This window comes from Phymastichus coffea, unplaced genomic scaffold (genome assembly GCF_024137745.1).
Source record: "Phymastichus coffea isolate CEN01 unplaced genomic scaffold, Cenicafe_Pcof_1.1 PCOF00075, whole genome shotgun sequence".
In the NCBI taxonomy this organism is placed as follows: Eukaryota; Metazoa; Arthropoda; class Insecta; order Hymenoptera; family Eulophidae; genus Phymastichus; species Phymastichus coffea.
Window position 1 is genome coordinate 1,227,576 of NW_026706886.1, and position 16,724 is coordinate 1,244,299.

At 44.1% G+C, this 16,724-nt stretch overlaps 1 protein-coding gene across 3 annotated transcripts; it reads right to left on the bottom strand.

The window, feature by feature from the left end:
- Window positions 1–87: 87 nt before the first annotated feature.
- Window positions 88–14,979, bottom strand: LOC131668241 (protein unc-13 homolog 4B-like). 3 transcript variants are annotated; one of them, XM_058942249.1, is made up of 18 exons: window positions 14,549–14,979; window positions 14,357–14,410; window positions 10,598–10,913; window positions 6,853–7,017; window positions 6,333–6,511; window positions 6,197–6,241; window positions 5,956–6,115; window positions 5,238–5,761; window positions 4,579–4,734; window positions 4,372–4,509; window positions 4,083–4,274; window positions 3,696–3,990; window positions 2,780–3,147; window positions 2,045–2,234; window positions 1,577–1,895; window positions 1,332–1,455; window positions 505–698; window positions 88–411 (listed from the first exon to the last, which is right to left on the bottom strand). In XM_058942249.1, the coding sequence occupies exons 1-18, from the start codon at window positions 14,647–14,649 to the stop codon at window positions 314–316; spliced, it is 3,618 nt and encodes a 1,205-aa protein (XP_058798232.1). In that variant the 5' UTR covers window positions 14,650–14,979; the 3' UTR covers window positions 88–313. The 3 variants fall into 3 exon arrangements, with proteins under 3 accessions (XP_058798232.1, XP_058798233.1, XP_058798234.1); XM_058942250.1 differs by having other exon boundaries at window positions 89–411; window positions 1,589–1,895; window positions 14,549–14,932; XM_058942251.1 differs by lacking the exons at window positions 10,598–10,913; window positions 14,357–14,410; window positions 14,549–14,979 and adding an exon at window positions 7,478–8,023 and having other exon boundaries at window positions 90–411.
- Window positions 14,980–16,724: the final 1,745 nt, after the last annotated feature.

A 16,724-nucleotide genomic window follows, 5' to 3' on the forward strand; every position in this document is an offset into this window, starting at 1 on the left:
AAGAAAGCTTCGGAATTAATGTTAATTATATTTAATGTATTACTTGTCATTTTTTATTCTATTAATAAATTAATAAATTAATCTATAATAATAAACAGACGAGAATATTCAAAGATGATCGCTTGCTGCCACATTTCTTAATATATCACAGGAGTGTGTTATAATTTTGCAAAAGTCACTGATTTTTAAATGTATTGCCAATCCTATAAAAAATCCTAATAGTTAAGTAAAAAAGGAAAGCATCAACGAAACGTATAAAATTAAAATTAGACGACACATAGTCATCTGAGTATTAAAAGGAAAAAATCATTGTTCAGCAGCAAGAATTGAGTTTAGACTGAACTCTGGTCACAAAGTTGGAAGCCATGTTATCTCCTTTCCTTCGGGACAGTACGTTTATCACCTCGGAGCCTGGGAAAAAGAAAAAGATAGTCGATTGAATGGAAGCCCAATCGAAAGAAATTACGTATGCAGATAAGGTACATAAGAAGAATGAAAACTTACTGCTGGATGTGGGTCGTGAAAGTTTCAGGTGAATCTGCTCGAGATCCTTAAATCCGTCGTGCGAATCGCGCACCCCGATTTCGCTGAACGGCAAAAAGCACTCGGCCATGAATCTCGTCCTGAGAAAGTCCTTGTCCTTCACCTCGAACATCATGATTGCGTTCTCGAGTTTCCTCTGCTCCGGAGTCAATGGACTGAAAAGCAACGCGTACTTTTTCAAACTTGCCGGGGTGCAAACTTCTCTATGTTTTTCTTTTCATTTTTTTTTACAGAAACTTACTGCCCACTGCACCTCGCCCAAGTTTATTTCAGTGGAATTTTTCGCGAATGATTATTCATGAAGTCCCTGCCTTTGTTAGCAAAGTTCAAAGATGACATGAACTTCAAGGAAGGAAATTTAATTAGAAAAATTCTCTTCTTTACTCCCCTCATTGTGTAGGACTAATTTCAACTTTTGGCCAAAACAAAAAGAGGTGGAAATTTGCGCACGAGTGATTTAGTGAAACCAGTAAAAGCTATATATACGTGCTAAAAAGAGAAGAAAAGAGCATAGAAAGAGAGGAAGTCGATAATAAGAGGAGAGAGAGCAAGTCGTGGTTGCTTGCGAGCGATTATGGTTGTGGACGCCGTCTGTGAGTATAAGGGAATGCTGCGTGTATGAGAGAGGAGAAGAGAGAGAGAGAGAGAGAGAGAGAGAGACGTTGCTGTCGTCCTTTGGGGACTTTGGCAGTAGCCGCGGCATTCGCCGTCAGTTGGTCGTCGGTCGTTGGACGAGTGAGCATGTCATCTTGGCCTCAACGGTAAGTAAGTATAAGTTTTTAACTCACATGCTAAAACTTTCCTCGTAAAGGGGAAACGTAGTCTCCTTCTGCACGTTAGTCTTGAAGACCTTGGTGCCGACAAACACATCTTCGGGAAACAGCCGGACCTTCACGTACGAGTCGCACTTTCCTACGGGCCAAAGTGAATTTCAGTCGTAAAACTCGCAAATGTGCGTGCTCGCGACGGCATAAAAAAAAAGCAACAAAAAGAAGAGTGAGAAAAGAGGCAAATATAGCAAAAGGCTGCTGACTTTTTTTTTTACCGTTGCTGTCGGCTGCTTTGAGATTTCGTCCGTTCATAACCAGCACATTGAGCAAATCGGCGTAAAAGTAAGCCTTGACGGTCAACGATCCAAATGGCTCCTGATCCATGGCATTTTGTTCCTTGAGCCGATCCATGTAGTAGCTGTGTATGAGTTGAGGCGTCTCCAGGCCATAGAGTTTCAACACTTTCTCAATTTTCTCCAGAACTTTTACGTTCGCCAGCTCGTCCGCGCCGAGATTGAAAAATTGGATGAGGGTGTGCAGCGTCTTGTGCAGATTCGCGTAGAATGTCGGGGCTCGTTTGCGCTGCAAAAGTGAAAGAACAGAAGTCAATACCGAAAGTCTTTTCAAACGAGGAAAATTAATGGACATCTATCCCTCATCGCTCGCTTTACATGCAAACTCGGCGGAAAAGTCTTAAACTTCTTCGTCCCAATCGATAAACAGCTCCTTACCTCCAAGTTGTCTTGCACTAATTGAGACAAGATCTCGGCCATTATCTCCCAAATGACCATCAGGATGCGCTGGAAGTTGTCGTCGTTCAGATTATTGTGTAACGTTATGAGATTCGAGTCCAGATACTCCATCAGACGGTCGAGCGAGTTACTCGATATTTCCGATAATTCGGCGCCTTCCATCAAATATCTGCGAGAGTTAAGTGCATCACTTGGTTAGTAGATTGGACAATCAACATTTTTTTTCTTTCTTTCATTTCCATTTGTACGTAAATTTTTTTTATCGATGCGGTCTGAAGCGTTTTATTACACGCCAATCAACTAAATAACGACTATAAATTTTCGTGCCAGATTTTTCCCGACGAATAAGCTTTTTAAGCTTTCAACTAAATGGTTCAATCGGACAATAGATAGAGTATTTCGATGTTTTTATTTCTACAACCACTGATGATATTCGAAAAAAGACAATGGATTTGTTCGATGACAAACAATTTTATGCGATATATTCCCAATTCAATATTTCGGTCTTAATTTAATTCTCCCCCGGAACTTTTGGTTTCATAATTTTCCGTAGTGTAACCAGGTCAGATTACTTTTACAAAGAACAATTTAACTTGCGCGAGTATAATACGCAAGTTCATCGCTCAAAATCTCAAAAACTTTTCTTCGTCCTCGCGCGCAAAGTGAACTACTCAAAGCTCAAGTTACGTTATTAGAAGATAGAAGCTTGCTTACCTAGCCATAGCAGGTGCCATTAATTTAGCGACAGTCTCAAGCATGACGATAATTTTGTTTTTCACTGTATCTTTCTCATTGTCGATGATAAGTTGGAGTGTTTGCTTGCAACGATCAGCGTCCTGTTGGCTTTTGCTCTCGGCCAAGGCTTCGATCACGGCATCGAGGCCGAGATCTCTGGCGAGAGGCTCGATCGATGTGCGCACGTAGTCGATGTTGTTAATCGCGTAACACCATGCCGTTGATACGTCGAACTGCTTGACTGTGCCACATATTGTGTCTTTTATTTCGGTCTCTTGCTTTGCTTGGATTTCTTCTGCCCTTTGTGACATCTTGTCCACATAGGCGTTTAGGCATTTGCAGATATCCTGTCGGACAACGTTATAAGGTAATTTTTCAAAAATTCATTGCCAACTTTTCGTTAGATATTTTTATAACTGCGTCGCATAGTACTTTCGCCTTAGAACTTCGAATTCCTACATTTTTTCTATTTAAATTACTACTTCTGTGATTGGTATTCTTTTTTTTCGTTTTCTAGATGTAAATGCGTTTGGTATGGCCATGAATCTCATTTGTCGAGGCTATGCAAGTTCGTTGATGAATGTATTTTTCTATTGTTGTTCGAAAAATGAATAAATTGGCTTGTTTTGCATGAACTCAATGAATAACATGGTTTTTATTTATGGAAAGAAAACTTTATTAGGAATTGAAAAACTGTATCCGATTGGAAATATCGAATAATAATTTTTGAAAGATTCAATGAAAATTTCAATCGATGTGCTTGAAAAGAATCAGAATTAAACTCGTTAATAAAAGCGCAGTATCGGTTTTTCAATGAGGCGCGTGAATCACGGAAAGTTAAGCAATCCAGATCTCGAGCAGTATCGAATAAAACTCAATGTTGTAAAGCACTCACATCGACGATCTTGGCTATAAAAGCGTAAGCCCCTTCCACGTCGGGCCAAGCGAGCTGCGTCCAGAAGACCTTGATTTGGTAAAAGATAGTCAGAGTGTCGACGGCACTGGAGCTATATTGTACACTGGCATCGACAGGCTGCAAATTATCAAACTCGACGGCCCTGTCAATTCGCTTCAACGCCTTGTAAACTGCAATCTCAAGCCAGTGAGATACGCCGACGGCGAACCAATTGTAATACTGTTGTATCTTCATTCCATCCACCTCGTCGGGAGTGCACAGGTTCTGTCCGACACTGCGACAATAAAAAAAAGGTCCAGGGAGACGTGTAGTCAAGAGAGAGAGAGCTGGGAGTTGGATGGTGATGATTAATTAATGTAGACTTACGCGGCGAAACGTTGAATAGCGAGATAGAGCTCGAACAGCGTTGTGCCAAGACTGAGCTCTGGGTCCTCGGAAGTCTCGACCTCGATCCTCTTCAATCTTCCGCAGATGTCCTCCACTATCACGTGGCACAGGTCGCTGACTCGCTTCTCGTACATTATGTACAGGCTCTTCGAGTACTGGAAGTTTAACGTCCTGCAAGCACACTCAACAACAACCTCGTTACGCTACGCCATCTCTCGAGACTAATTCCGGCCCGCCTAAAATTATATTCCGTGTGCGCAGAACCCACTTGATGAATAATTTCTCGTAGATGTCCATGGCGCGTTGTAGGTCCAGCCGAATCATTTGGATGACCTTGATGTGATATTTCAGCGCTTCCTCGTCGCTATCGTCCTCGAGATTGTTGTTCGCTACGATATAGTCGAACCTGCGCGCACAGCCAGTTTAGGCGCAAGAAAGTTTACGAGGCTTTAATAGTATGCAAAGGGGAATTTACCACTCGGCGCCGCCGCGAATCACTGCGTACTCCAGGGCCTCGGGGATGCTCACTCGGTCCTCTTCCAAAATTTCCGGTGGAAACCATGAATACATTTTCAGCGGGAATAAATTCATACTCTCCGGCGCCGGCATGCCGTCCAGCGTCGAAATCATTCTACGGAGTCACACACAAACACGCGTTGTACTGCGAACTCACTTCTCCCTTATTCCGGCTGTTTTGCAGCCCCATAAAACCAAAATTCCATTTCGTTCTGTATGCCGAACTTTCGGGCTAATTTGAGAGAGCAACGCGACACGCATACACGCGGACTTTCTTGCTGTTGCTTTCGATCGTAAAAATTGTTTCGATGATTGCAAGTCCGCTTTGTACTCGACCGTCGACAACCGACGAAGCCCATCAATTCTCCGACATGCGCGAACGCGAGCCACTCCGTCAAGCGATTAAGAAATCGGCGCGCGCGCTTGGTCATTTTATGGCCGTCGTAATTCACGCTTATTAAGCTTAAGCTTTTCCGCGGGCTCTTCCAATCAATAAATCACTCTTATCTGGTGCACTCTCGGAACGCGTTGCAAAGGGATTCGAAAAAACAAAAGGCGAGAGAAAGAGAGAGAGAGAGAACGAAAGGAAGATCATCGACCGAGTAGCGCTACGCTCACCTAAGAATAGCGACAAGCTGTCTCATAGCATTCTCCTTGTCGATGGCTAGCCTCCGAATCTTTCTCAGCAAATTCAGTCCCGAGTGCAAGACTTTCCTCGCCGCATCCCAGAACAGCCTGATCTCTTGGTCTCCGAAATCAGCTGACTTCGTTGGGCCCGCAAGGTCGTCCGCCAACTGCAGGAACAGCGCGAAATTCAGCGGATGTTCCTGATGAATTGTGGCGAACTCGATCCAGCGTGCCAGGCCGACCCGATGATTGTGCAAACCGCGCTGTACTCCGTGTTGAAGCACTATAACCTCGCCGGCTGCTGGGAATTTGCCGTTCCACGAGTACTTGTCGACTTTCTGGCTCTCCAGCTCGTTGAGCAGGAGCATTCGGAGTAGATGGCGATGCTCTTGGAAGGCTACTTGCGTGTTGTGCTCGGAGTTGAAGGCTAATTTTAGTCTGATCAGTCCGCGACGCTTGGATTTGTTCTTCTTCTCGAGGGTGTACCATGCTACGTGGCCTGTCACTGGAATGTCCTGAAGAAATTTTTTGCTAGCTAAATATCGCTTGCCCACGGAATCGAAACGCGAACGGGGATTCTTGATTTAGGACGAGGGGACAATGTCGCTGACACTATCAAGTGTAATTATAGCTTTGGATGATAAGCGTCGTGTGACTTAATTCTAGGCTCTAAAGATCATATCTATTGTGTAGTTAGCTATTAACTTACCTTAAGGGGTATTTGAACGCTGCCGATGAACTCATTGTTGTGATTACCACTTGTGGCGGTAATCGCGATTTCTTTGGCTAATTTGACGAAACCACGCACACCTTTGATGCTCTTGACTTTGTTCATTTTCTCGGGTACCGTTTCCGCCGCATCGAAATCCCTATCGTGCCCGGAAAAATAATCAGCTCTATTTCGGTAAAAATTGTCCAGCTGTCGCGTTTCACAAAGAAAAAACTCTTACCACACTTCCACGTTTAACAAGTCGTCTTCGGGATTGTCAAGAGGCCTGAAAATATATCAGTCGAGAAGTCACATTAAGTGGAAGAGTGATGCGCGTAAGAGGCAAAGGGCATGAAAAGAGAGCCCACTGTGCTTACATTTCGAAATGCTCTTGCCAGACAGGTGTCAAGGTCTCGGTCTTGACGGCCGTGGTGTATCTGCGTGTCGGCAACGATTCCAGATATAGTACGCAAAATGGGTCGCTTTTCCCATTGCAATCCTTGGAAACCAGCTCTTTCGCCTCGGCAACCGCTATATTTAAGTGCATCTCGGGCGTCTTAAATCAAATAGCATATATATCAACGCGACCGAACTTTGCGCCGCTTTGCCAATCGTGCGCGTTTTCCTTATGCAATTTTCCGAGAAACTTTGCCGTGGGGTCACGGACGCCCGTGGATGCCATCCGTTTCACTATTTTCTTAAGATCAAAATGAACCATTAATTCGCGTGCAATTAAATTATAGTGCAAAATCACCGAGGAATGATTTTTCATAAAGGTTCGATTCATTCGTAATGGCACGAATGCGTGATTTCAATTCTCGATCAATTACTTATCTACATGGGAAAATCTGAAATCGCGAGCTTACATATAATTAGATTTAGGTAGATTCCAATTACCTCCATCTGACGCGTCTCCTGCAAAACTCTCTCATGAGTCTCATCGTCAATATTAAATGCTTTTTGTAAATAATCAAAAATGGCATTCTGATCTATTTCGTCGGCTACGTCGAATCCAACCTGGTGCTGAGTTATGTACAAAAGGGCAGTGTAGAGTTCTTCGATCTGAAATAAAGTTTTGCCAATTTTCATTTTCACATTTAAATTGACGCAAACGGTTTCGCGAACAACATGGTGGGTTGACGAAACACGTCGATTGTCTATCTGAATTCCCGAAAGCTGCACGTGTGCTCAAGGAACAGCAGAGCCCGATATTTTCGAAAAGAGAAAATGAAAAAACGACAGCTGAATGTTTCTCGGCGGAAAACGTGGCCTCTGTACAATATAAAATGATATATAATGTCAGGCAGCACAGTGTCAGCCGACAAAGCTAGAATCTCCCTCGCAGCGATAAGGAGCAGAGAAAAAAATAGGCATCGCGCAACAAGCTAAAAGATCGTTGCGTTGCATTCAAGTCGCGACCTTGGCTTCGGCAGCAATATGTGTCGACAAGGGCAAACGAATGTTCGAGGAACTAGTAGACGAGAGAGACGCTCTCAATTAATCGGCGTCGTCAGAAACTTGCCTCAAAGTGTTTCCCACGCCAGACCGGCATTGTTGCACGCTGCACTCGCATTATCGTACGCGTCGCGCAGCGCAGCTTGCCGCTGCTCTTCACATGCTGCTTAACTCTACGGGGTGGCGCACTCACGACACTCTGATTATTAGGCCGCGATCCACTTTGCATTCGATCTGTGCAACGGCGCTACTTTCCTCCTTCGATGCTGTCCTTACCCAGCTCCGTTCAATTTTAGACGTCGCTCCTATCCGCCAAACCGCAAACGTTTGTCAGCGATCGCGAAGAATGGCGGCCGTGCTCACGCGCAATCGAGTTGTCCGCGAAACGAGATCGCATTAGCGCGAGAAGCGACGCGCACTGCAGCCACCTGCACGTCCACCACGAGCTTCCTCCCTCGCGCACTGTAAAAGCTGTCTCTCTGGCTCTTCGCGCGCGTTGCCAATTTCATAACCAGCCCGGAATAAAAATAACGCGAGCTCACTGTCGTGCGCACTTTTCCGACTGTTTCGATGCTGAGCGCGCGACGGTCAGCCGAGCAAAGCTTCTCGCAGGCAAAAAAGCTCCGTCCGAGCAAAGAGAGAAGTCTGCGCACACAACCAGGAATAGACTCACATCGACGCTGGCCGTGTTCATCTTCCGTCCGTGTGCAAGCTAAGTGCGGCCAATACCACCTCTCTTTCTCGGCTCGATTTTACTATATACGTTTGTGTACGTGCAAGCGAGAAAGGGTAGGGGCCGATGTCCTGTACCGCACGAGTGAATTCGTTGTCGTGCGTGAACTTGAAACGACGATAACAAACGCGGTCGTTGTGCGCCCGTGCGCGCGCGCGCGCCTTCTCGAGCCGAAATTATGACGATTATTTTTTTTCGATTGATGGAGCGCGTATGTTTGCTTTGTTCGTGTGACTGCGAGGGGAGTTACGCAAATGGAATTTGCGGGCTGGAGAGCGAAAGTGCTTCAACTGTTACGATGAGTTGTGCGTCGAACCACCAAAAAGCACCTTCCACGGAATTCATGCGCTTCAAATTTCAATCAGCTTTTCGCATTATCTATTAAACTCCGCAATAGCCACTTCAAAAACTTGATCTTCTCGGCCGCGCGGCCTCAATAATCTCGCGAAGCTTTGATCAAATTTACCGAGTATGTAGCACGCGCCATCCACTTCGGTAGCGGCGCAAGTTCGCCTGAAGAGGAAAAAAGCTCATTCGCATCGATTACGCAAACAGGCTCTCGCGCACGCGAGTCGAGCGAGATGCGAAGCATCAAAGTTGGATGAATAGATGCGCGCGCGAGCGTGAGACAGAGCATATCGAAGATGCTCTTTGTACGGGCGGAAGATAAGACGCCGCCAAGCGAGATAAGCAGCAGACACGCGCAACTCTCGCGCTCGTTGAAAGCTCGCTTTCGTATACCCGCGCTTGCGAGAGAAAGGTAAAAAACAAACTCCATCTCTGAAGGTTCAAGCCGTTAATGAACTGCACGGCGCTCCGTCATAGTCGGACGCTGCTGTCTTCATTTCTTTCTTTTATTTTATTTTTGGCATTTCGCTATATTACCAGGCTATTAAACGCAGCGTTTATTTAGGTCGACGTGGACTTTTTTTTGCTGCAGCGGCAGCACGGCTGATTGCAGTAAAAAAAATTTGACGAGGCAAATATTTGTTCTATCGCTGATGCTTTTGCCACATTGATTTTCGAAGATTAAAAGCGCGATCGAGGCGATGATTATTTTCAGTGAAAGCTCGTTAAGGCTTTACGCGCTCGCCGAGAAAATGACGCGTGCGCACGAAAATTAGTCTCTGCTCGATTTTCTCGAAAAGCTACATGTGATAAGCTGCGCGGTTCGTTTCACACCGTGTATATATATATATCTATTGATTGCTCCGGACAATTTACTGCAGCCTGAAAATTAGCTACGCGGCACGTCGATGAATCATGTTTGCCCGGTGAACTTTTAATTTGTCGCCGACTTGAGAATGAAAATCTCTTAATAATTCTGGACGATACGTCGTTTTCCTCTGGCTAAGAATAATTTTTTTAGTCACGGAGCAATTTCGCGCGATCGGATTGTGGCGGGTATTACTCACCGCTTGTCTCTTGCTACGAACGTGAATGCGCATGGTATTAACGGCGCTGAGCTTTCTGGCTTTACGCAAAACGGACACAGCCCTGATGGACTTGGAACTACAGACCGGCACTATCAGCCGTGTTGCCATTGCCGCGACGAGGAGCGTAGTGCACCAAGGCAACTGAACCCTACGCGAAACGCCCGTGCGGAACACCCTCATTTCAAATATCAATAGCCCTGCTGCGTGTACCCAGCGTCCATGTGTTTGCTGCCTTGACGATCGATTTCCCGCCACCGCATTACAGTCGACCTGCCAGCATGTGCACGCTGTTATGCATCTTTTACGACCAGCTCGCGATGAATGGAAAAGCCTTTCTCTCGACTCTCTCTCTCTCTCTCTCTCTGCCTTTCTCATCGATTGCGTTTGCTTCTGAGATATTGATAAATTGAGAGGCCCAGACGACGATATTGGCTTTCGATATAAACTGACAGCCACGGAGGAGACTTTGCGAGCGAGCTTTTGATATTTCCGTGAGACGGCAAGTGACTTCCATAAAAATCGTCTCGCGTGCCTTTTGCAAGTCTGATTGTTCTTTGAGTAGCATCGATCGTCTCCAGGCGCCAACGGAGGAACACCAATGGCAGCAGGTCCAGTCAGATTTCGGAGCTCCCGTTACCGACAATTTTTTCCTATTGCCAACGAGATAATTTCCGAGGCTGTCATGAAAATTATAAGAATCGCAGGCGATACAATGTTGAGCCTATCGATCGGTCGGATATATTCGACTTGCACGCGAGCCAATGAAAACGAGTATAAGAAAGAAGATCGCGTAACGAGCGGCGCACGCGAGGTCGGAGGTGCGCATTGATGAAATTAACCTCGTCAAAGGTTTGTTAAGGGCGCGAAGTCGCGCGCGCAAGGTAATGACGAGGATGGGGCCGGTCGGAGGTTAACCAGCGCGCGGAGCCGGGCAAGGTGGATATCATGATGAGAACCGCAAAAGGAGAGGGACTCGGGCGGCGGGCGACGGGCCAATATAAACGCTTCTCTCACTCACGTTGAGTCCCATGGACTGAGCGACGATGTCGTAGGCGGTCTCATGCTCCTCTGACTCGCTGTCGGTGGTAGTAGCGGCGCTGCTAGCCGTCGGCTCGACGGCAAAGCTTGTCTGGCGCTGCAAATTGCTCTCCTTTGCCGCGTAAAGCGCTTCCCTCTTCTCGGCCGCGCAGAAGTTCTCCGGGGCTAAGGGGCCGCACTCCTCCGCTCCGTCCCCATCCCCCTCCGGCAAAGTTTCCTCGAGCTGCTGGGCTTGCGCCTTCTCCGCCAGACGAGTGCCCAGCTTCTCGAAGAAACCACCATCCTCCTCCTGAATCCTTTTGCACGCGGGCGCGCACACGCACGTTGAATCTCGTTAAAAATCCGTACGTCTGAGAGTGCGCCTTGACTACTTTCTCTCTTTCTTTTTTTCCTTAACCCCCCCGAGAAAGCAGGAATTTACGCGCGGGGGCGCTGCGACGGCATGCTCGGCCCGTTTCTTTGTTGCGCTTTGTTAATTCGTGCACTGGCTTTTTCCCTCGACGAGTTTGCTAATTACCGGGCAATTTCTGCGAAGGTGGCTGTAGTTGCCACCCGAGTACGCGGCCTCAGACGTCTCATTCTCTCCTTTACCCTCTCGCTTATTTTCCAAGCAAACCTTTGCACTTTTCACATCTCAACGAGCAATGTCTCAACTCATTTTATCCACGTTGTCTCACAGTTGTCTTGCTATTGTTTCGAGATCGATTGACGGCTGTTCAATCAATCGTCAACTTATATTAGCCTGTCTACTGAATAAATGAATTTCGATCTTTTGATATTTCACGCGAAATGCTCGCTCTTTATCGTTCATTAAAGGAAAACTCACAATTTCTGAGTTGCGTCAAACGTACATGTACCGATGTACCGATGTTGTTGTACGTGCATTTTACACGCGTGATTGCCTAGCCATTATCGAATTTGCAACGAAAATCAAGATTATCAGATGGTTTCAGAAAAAAAAGAATAAGACAGAATAAAACGATGAGTTGGCATACGCGTTTCTTCTGTTTATCATCAAATACAATTGGCAACATGATTGCAGGCTAATTCTCGTACATAATAATAGTATACGTGGCGTTCGCTAAGGTCTTATCGAACAGACATTCTCTGCGAATATCGTACACGAAATTAAATTTTGACGAGAACTTTTTATTAAATTGGAGCTTGTTAATGATATTAAACGAAAATTTAATATTGTTAAAGCTGATAAGTAAAAGGCTATTACAACGCATTTCTCGCGCGCGGAGATGAAATTTCGGCATCGCAGATGAGAGCCGAAGTGAAATTTTTTCTTTGGAATTGATTAATTATTGTTGCGCTATATGCAGAATTTTCACACATTTTTAAATCTTGAGAAAATTATTTAAATTTTACCTTATCCGCGAATCATTTGCGTTGCCTCTGCGCAAAACGTGAAACGACATGCATGCACCAAACATTCACAAACTACAATACAAGAGCCAGCACCAGTACAGCGAACAAAACCGAAAAAGAAAAGAAAGTAGTCAAGCTTTTCGAATTGAAAGGCTTAACAAAAGCTTCAGACGCTAGAATGGTAATATTACTGAATGCGAAAAGGAGATAGAATCGCGTTGGTGAGACAATAGGCGAGTTTTCGCATGTTGTAACCAGTAGTTGGCGACCACCCGTCGGGACGACCCATCCAGTGTTGCGAATCGCCGATCTCAATAGCACTATTTGAATGCCCGAAACACCTGTCGACGCTCTTATTTGTACGTACGCAAAAAAAAAAACGAAAAAAAAGACAAGAAAAAAACGAGGAGAATATCTCTCGATCTATCCCCGCCGTGCCGTTTCGTCACGTGGGTTTGGCGCGCGCCGCGAGCGAGCAGCGACATGTAAAATCCCCCTTTGCCTTTCTTGCTCGCCTTTCTGGCTATGCGCGCCGCGCCAACCGAAATCCACCGGCGCCAGGCCTCATATTTTATCAAGTTTGTACGACGATGAGGCGAGCTGCCAAGTTAAGAGCTTTTTAAGATAAGAGTTTTTTTCGTCTGTGCGTGCGTTTCGTTAGTGTTTAATGCTGCACGAAAATAAGCTTACACGCGATAATTCTGTTTTCACTGGTACTTTAGTTTATTCGAAGGTTCGACTGCCTTTATGATAATCATTTTGCCCGAAGGTTAAACAGAGGTTTTTGTGATTATTACACGTAAATAAGTTTAAATTGATAATTTATCAGAGGGAATGAATGACGTTTGTAAAATTTCAGTAGAAAAAATCTGTTAGGTCAGGCATGCGTAAAAAATACCTTTGTGAGATGAAGTTATAAATATTTAAAAACAACAGTCGTAAAGGATGACACATTTGTTGAGTCAAACAGTTATTATCGTAACGAATACTGTTGAAAAAGTTTTACAAGGTTACTGCGAAAGTTCATAAATATATTATTCTATCGCTATCACAACAACTTCTAGGTAATGTTTTGTTGAGTTGATTTATTTAACAACAGTTTCTTTTGCATAAAAGCACTAAAGAACTTTAATATATAACGTATTGTACTTTTTGTTCTCTACAAAATCTTCCCTGCAAAATAATAATTTCATCATTCTAAATTAAGAAATGTTTGATATTCGAGTACCAAAATATCATCATATCTTATCAAATCATGCGTAAAATTATTCAGTTATTCATAGCAATGATACTAGGTGTGGCAATTTTTATCGAAAAAATTCAAAATGTAAATACTCAGAAAGAAGTATTCAGGTATTTTTGTATCTTTTATATGATAGAAAAATATGTCTTCCTGTAAAATGCTTTTTCTACGTCGGAATTTATTCGTTGTAAGATTTATTCTATAGTTTTTTGTGCGCGTGCTTTTGTTCTCGCTTTCGTCGTATAAGAATAAAACGTAAAATTAAAAAATTGAGTAGACCATTGATTTTCGGGCAACATGTATAGAAGTTTAAAGCGAGCAGAAATCTAAGAAGCTCTAATAGTTTATGCGTAAATATGATGCGTCAGTCCGATTAACAGTAAGATAAAAATGGCCTATTGGAAATGCCCGATTGAAAGTCAAAGTAACACCGGCATAGTAGATCCCTGCAAGGCGGCGCGGCTTTCAAATGAGGCTTATATGTACGTGATTTACATAGAAAGCCGGAGCTATTCATTGAGAATTCATGTATTTGTTTCACGTGTTGCATTAAAATATGGGCACTACTCGCGAGCAGGCAAATACCAAAACTACTATACTACAGATAAAAGTGTTGAAAAACTGACCAGCCGGCTACAATACTTTGTTATTCAACGATCAAGCAGAAACTAAGTATCCTTGCAATGCTAGCATTCTAAGTAACATTCAATCAATTACCATAACATCTTCTCGGATAAACAAGCTCTATCATGCTCACCCATCAATTTGCGAAGCGTTTTAATCACTTCATATCTCAAACATAGCACACGCAAGCGCAGCGCTAGATAGGCCAACGAAACTACAACTTCAAGTTCTCGCGTTTGCTTTACGATATAAACAGCGTTGCAGACGATTATCCTTGGTAGAGTCTCATAACCAGAGCTCAAGATCAATTATTGCCGTCTGTCGGTGTATATCCTAAGGCAGCGATGACGACGTTTGCGCTTACCTTTCACCGGGATAACTCGCGGCGCGTATGAGTCAAATACCAAAATAGCTCGTATCTCCGGCGTGCGAATAAAATCGCTCTATCATGCAAACAATTCGTTAGATACATAGAGTTAGTAGATGCGTGATAATTACCAGAAAGACTTAGGTTTTTTATTCGGATTATTGTTAGTCCAGACACTGAAGAGGCTGGAACAGAGAGCCAATCGGTCGCGTGATATGCCCTTTATAGTAAGTGATATTGACTATTGACAATTGGTTAACGAGATGCACAGATGCCTATGAATACGTGTGCACTCTCAAAATCACTTCGGGCTTTATATTTACCTGGCCTCGTGGCCACGCTGCTCTTCGTCGTTCTGCTGCCTGCTCTCGTGTTGCTCCACGATTTTGTAGTAAAAATCCTTCCACATCTTTTCCTCGTCCATTTTGGCGTGTCGTCGGTGAGCGACTGCGAAAGACACAAACCGCGGGAGACTTTCGCTGGCGGTCTCGCGAGCTCGTGCACCGTTGGAATAAATCACACGCGCACTCGCGGTGCCGCAGCCAACTCCCAAGAACGAAGAACGCCGATCGCCGATGACGTTATAGTACAAAAAAACAACAATCGCGAAGAGTGTCCCCCTACAATCTCGCCGGTACTTATCCACTTTGAACTTTACTTCTAGTTAAAATGCGAGTGAGGAGCTGGCTAAAGCGAGCGACGGATCCAAGTATATATATCGAGAGCGACCGTTGAAAGTAGGACGTAAGAATGGTTGTTCGACAGGTGGGAAGAAGGCGGCGAATGTGCGATGATTTATCCGTCGAGTCGCGAGTTGCTGCGGTGCGGACAGCGGACGAGTGGAAATAGCTAAAATAGCTAGATGGCGGTAGAGGATGCGGTAGTGCGCGCGCTTCAATATTCATCGTCGGTAAAGCGACGCTTGTTTATTAACCACTGCTTAATTGTCTACGGCAATTAACTTGTTGCTTTCGCCATTAAGCAATTTCAAACGAGCTTCAATGAGACTCAGCTCTTTCGAATGATTTAGGCGACCTCTCGATTGACACTCATTCGTTTTCCAACTGTCGTCAAATATTTATACTTTTCATTAATTGATCGATAAATTGCACATTCTTTTTTTATTTTTTTCGTTTGCTTGGTAATAAATTATTTTCATTCGAGTAATATAATTGAATTGACACTCGCTGCACTTTACATTTACCTACGAATGGATACACTAGATCTCCACTCGACATTTACAATTTTAATCACACGCATTGGATGAATAATACATTCGACCCAATCAATCAACAATTGACATTGCAAAGCTAATTCGTAAAATCGAACATAATTTCATCAACACGTAACACGAAAACGATACACGCATTGTTCGCAGAGGCTGCATCTGTTTCTCGCGTTGAGCAGCCATGTTACAACTGCAATTGCGAGAAAAACTTAGTCACGCAAACTAATTTTTATAATTTGAAATAAAAATTTGACATTTCACGCACAACCTTTTTTTGTCACACGTGTAGATTCCCAATAAAAAAATTACACTCGCGCTCGAACGCTTCTTTTTCTCTTTGCCTCTTCAACGTCACACGTTTGAAAATCCGACTGACTCATCCGCCATAACGTATACGTAGAGCCAAGTGGTCAGATGTTTCCAAGGCACGCGGCGTTCGGCTACTTAAATATAGACGACTGCGGATGCAAGTAGCCGTAGGTAATTGTCCCTAAGTTCTTTTTTGCCTTGTAATTTTTCAATTTAAAAAAGCAAGCAATTGCTGGTCAATTGGAAGATTGTAACAAAAAGATGCAATAAAACGGATTTACCAAATTAATGTTCAAGTTCACTTTCCGTCGGAATTCCAAAGTCTCTCTAAAATCAAGTATTTTATTGTGCGTAAAAATAAAATAACATAAGAAGCGCGCAGTACGTGATGTGAGGCGATAATTTAACGAGGTGCAGGAGCAATATTTATTCAAAAACAAACAATCGCGCGTCGCTAAATAACGAGGTGCGTGCCTCGTGCATTACAATTATTGGCGAGTTCTTAATGAAAGATTACAAATACAAAGGCGAAAAATGTTGCCATCGATTCCATTATTTTGATCATTGGTCGCTGAAAACGACAGCACTCGATGCATCCTCGAATTGCGCAGCGCGAAAATTGCTAAAATTACCAACACTCCTCAGCAATTATCACACAATGGACTATCAAATACAGGTATCATCCAGCTGAATCTTTCAAAAAATATCCTTCGTCATATTCCCAACGGAGTTTCATATCCGTTCTCCAATGCAAATCACTCATCTCTTTGGCTCGATAATGAATTCAGAAATCGTCGAGTTTGCGCGCAAGCAATCACATTAAGGATAAAATAAGATCCTCCCGAGAACTGCACTCCAGCTACATAACACGACTGCAGGTAGGGCGAAATTGCCACGACCTTGGGGGAGATCGATTCGACAGGCATCAACGGCCGCCACCCGTCGAGTGCGGCGTTTCTACT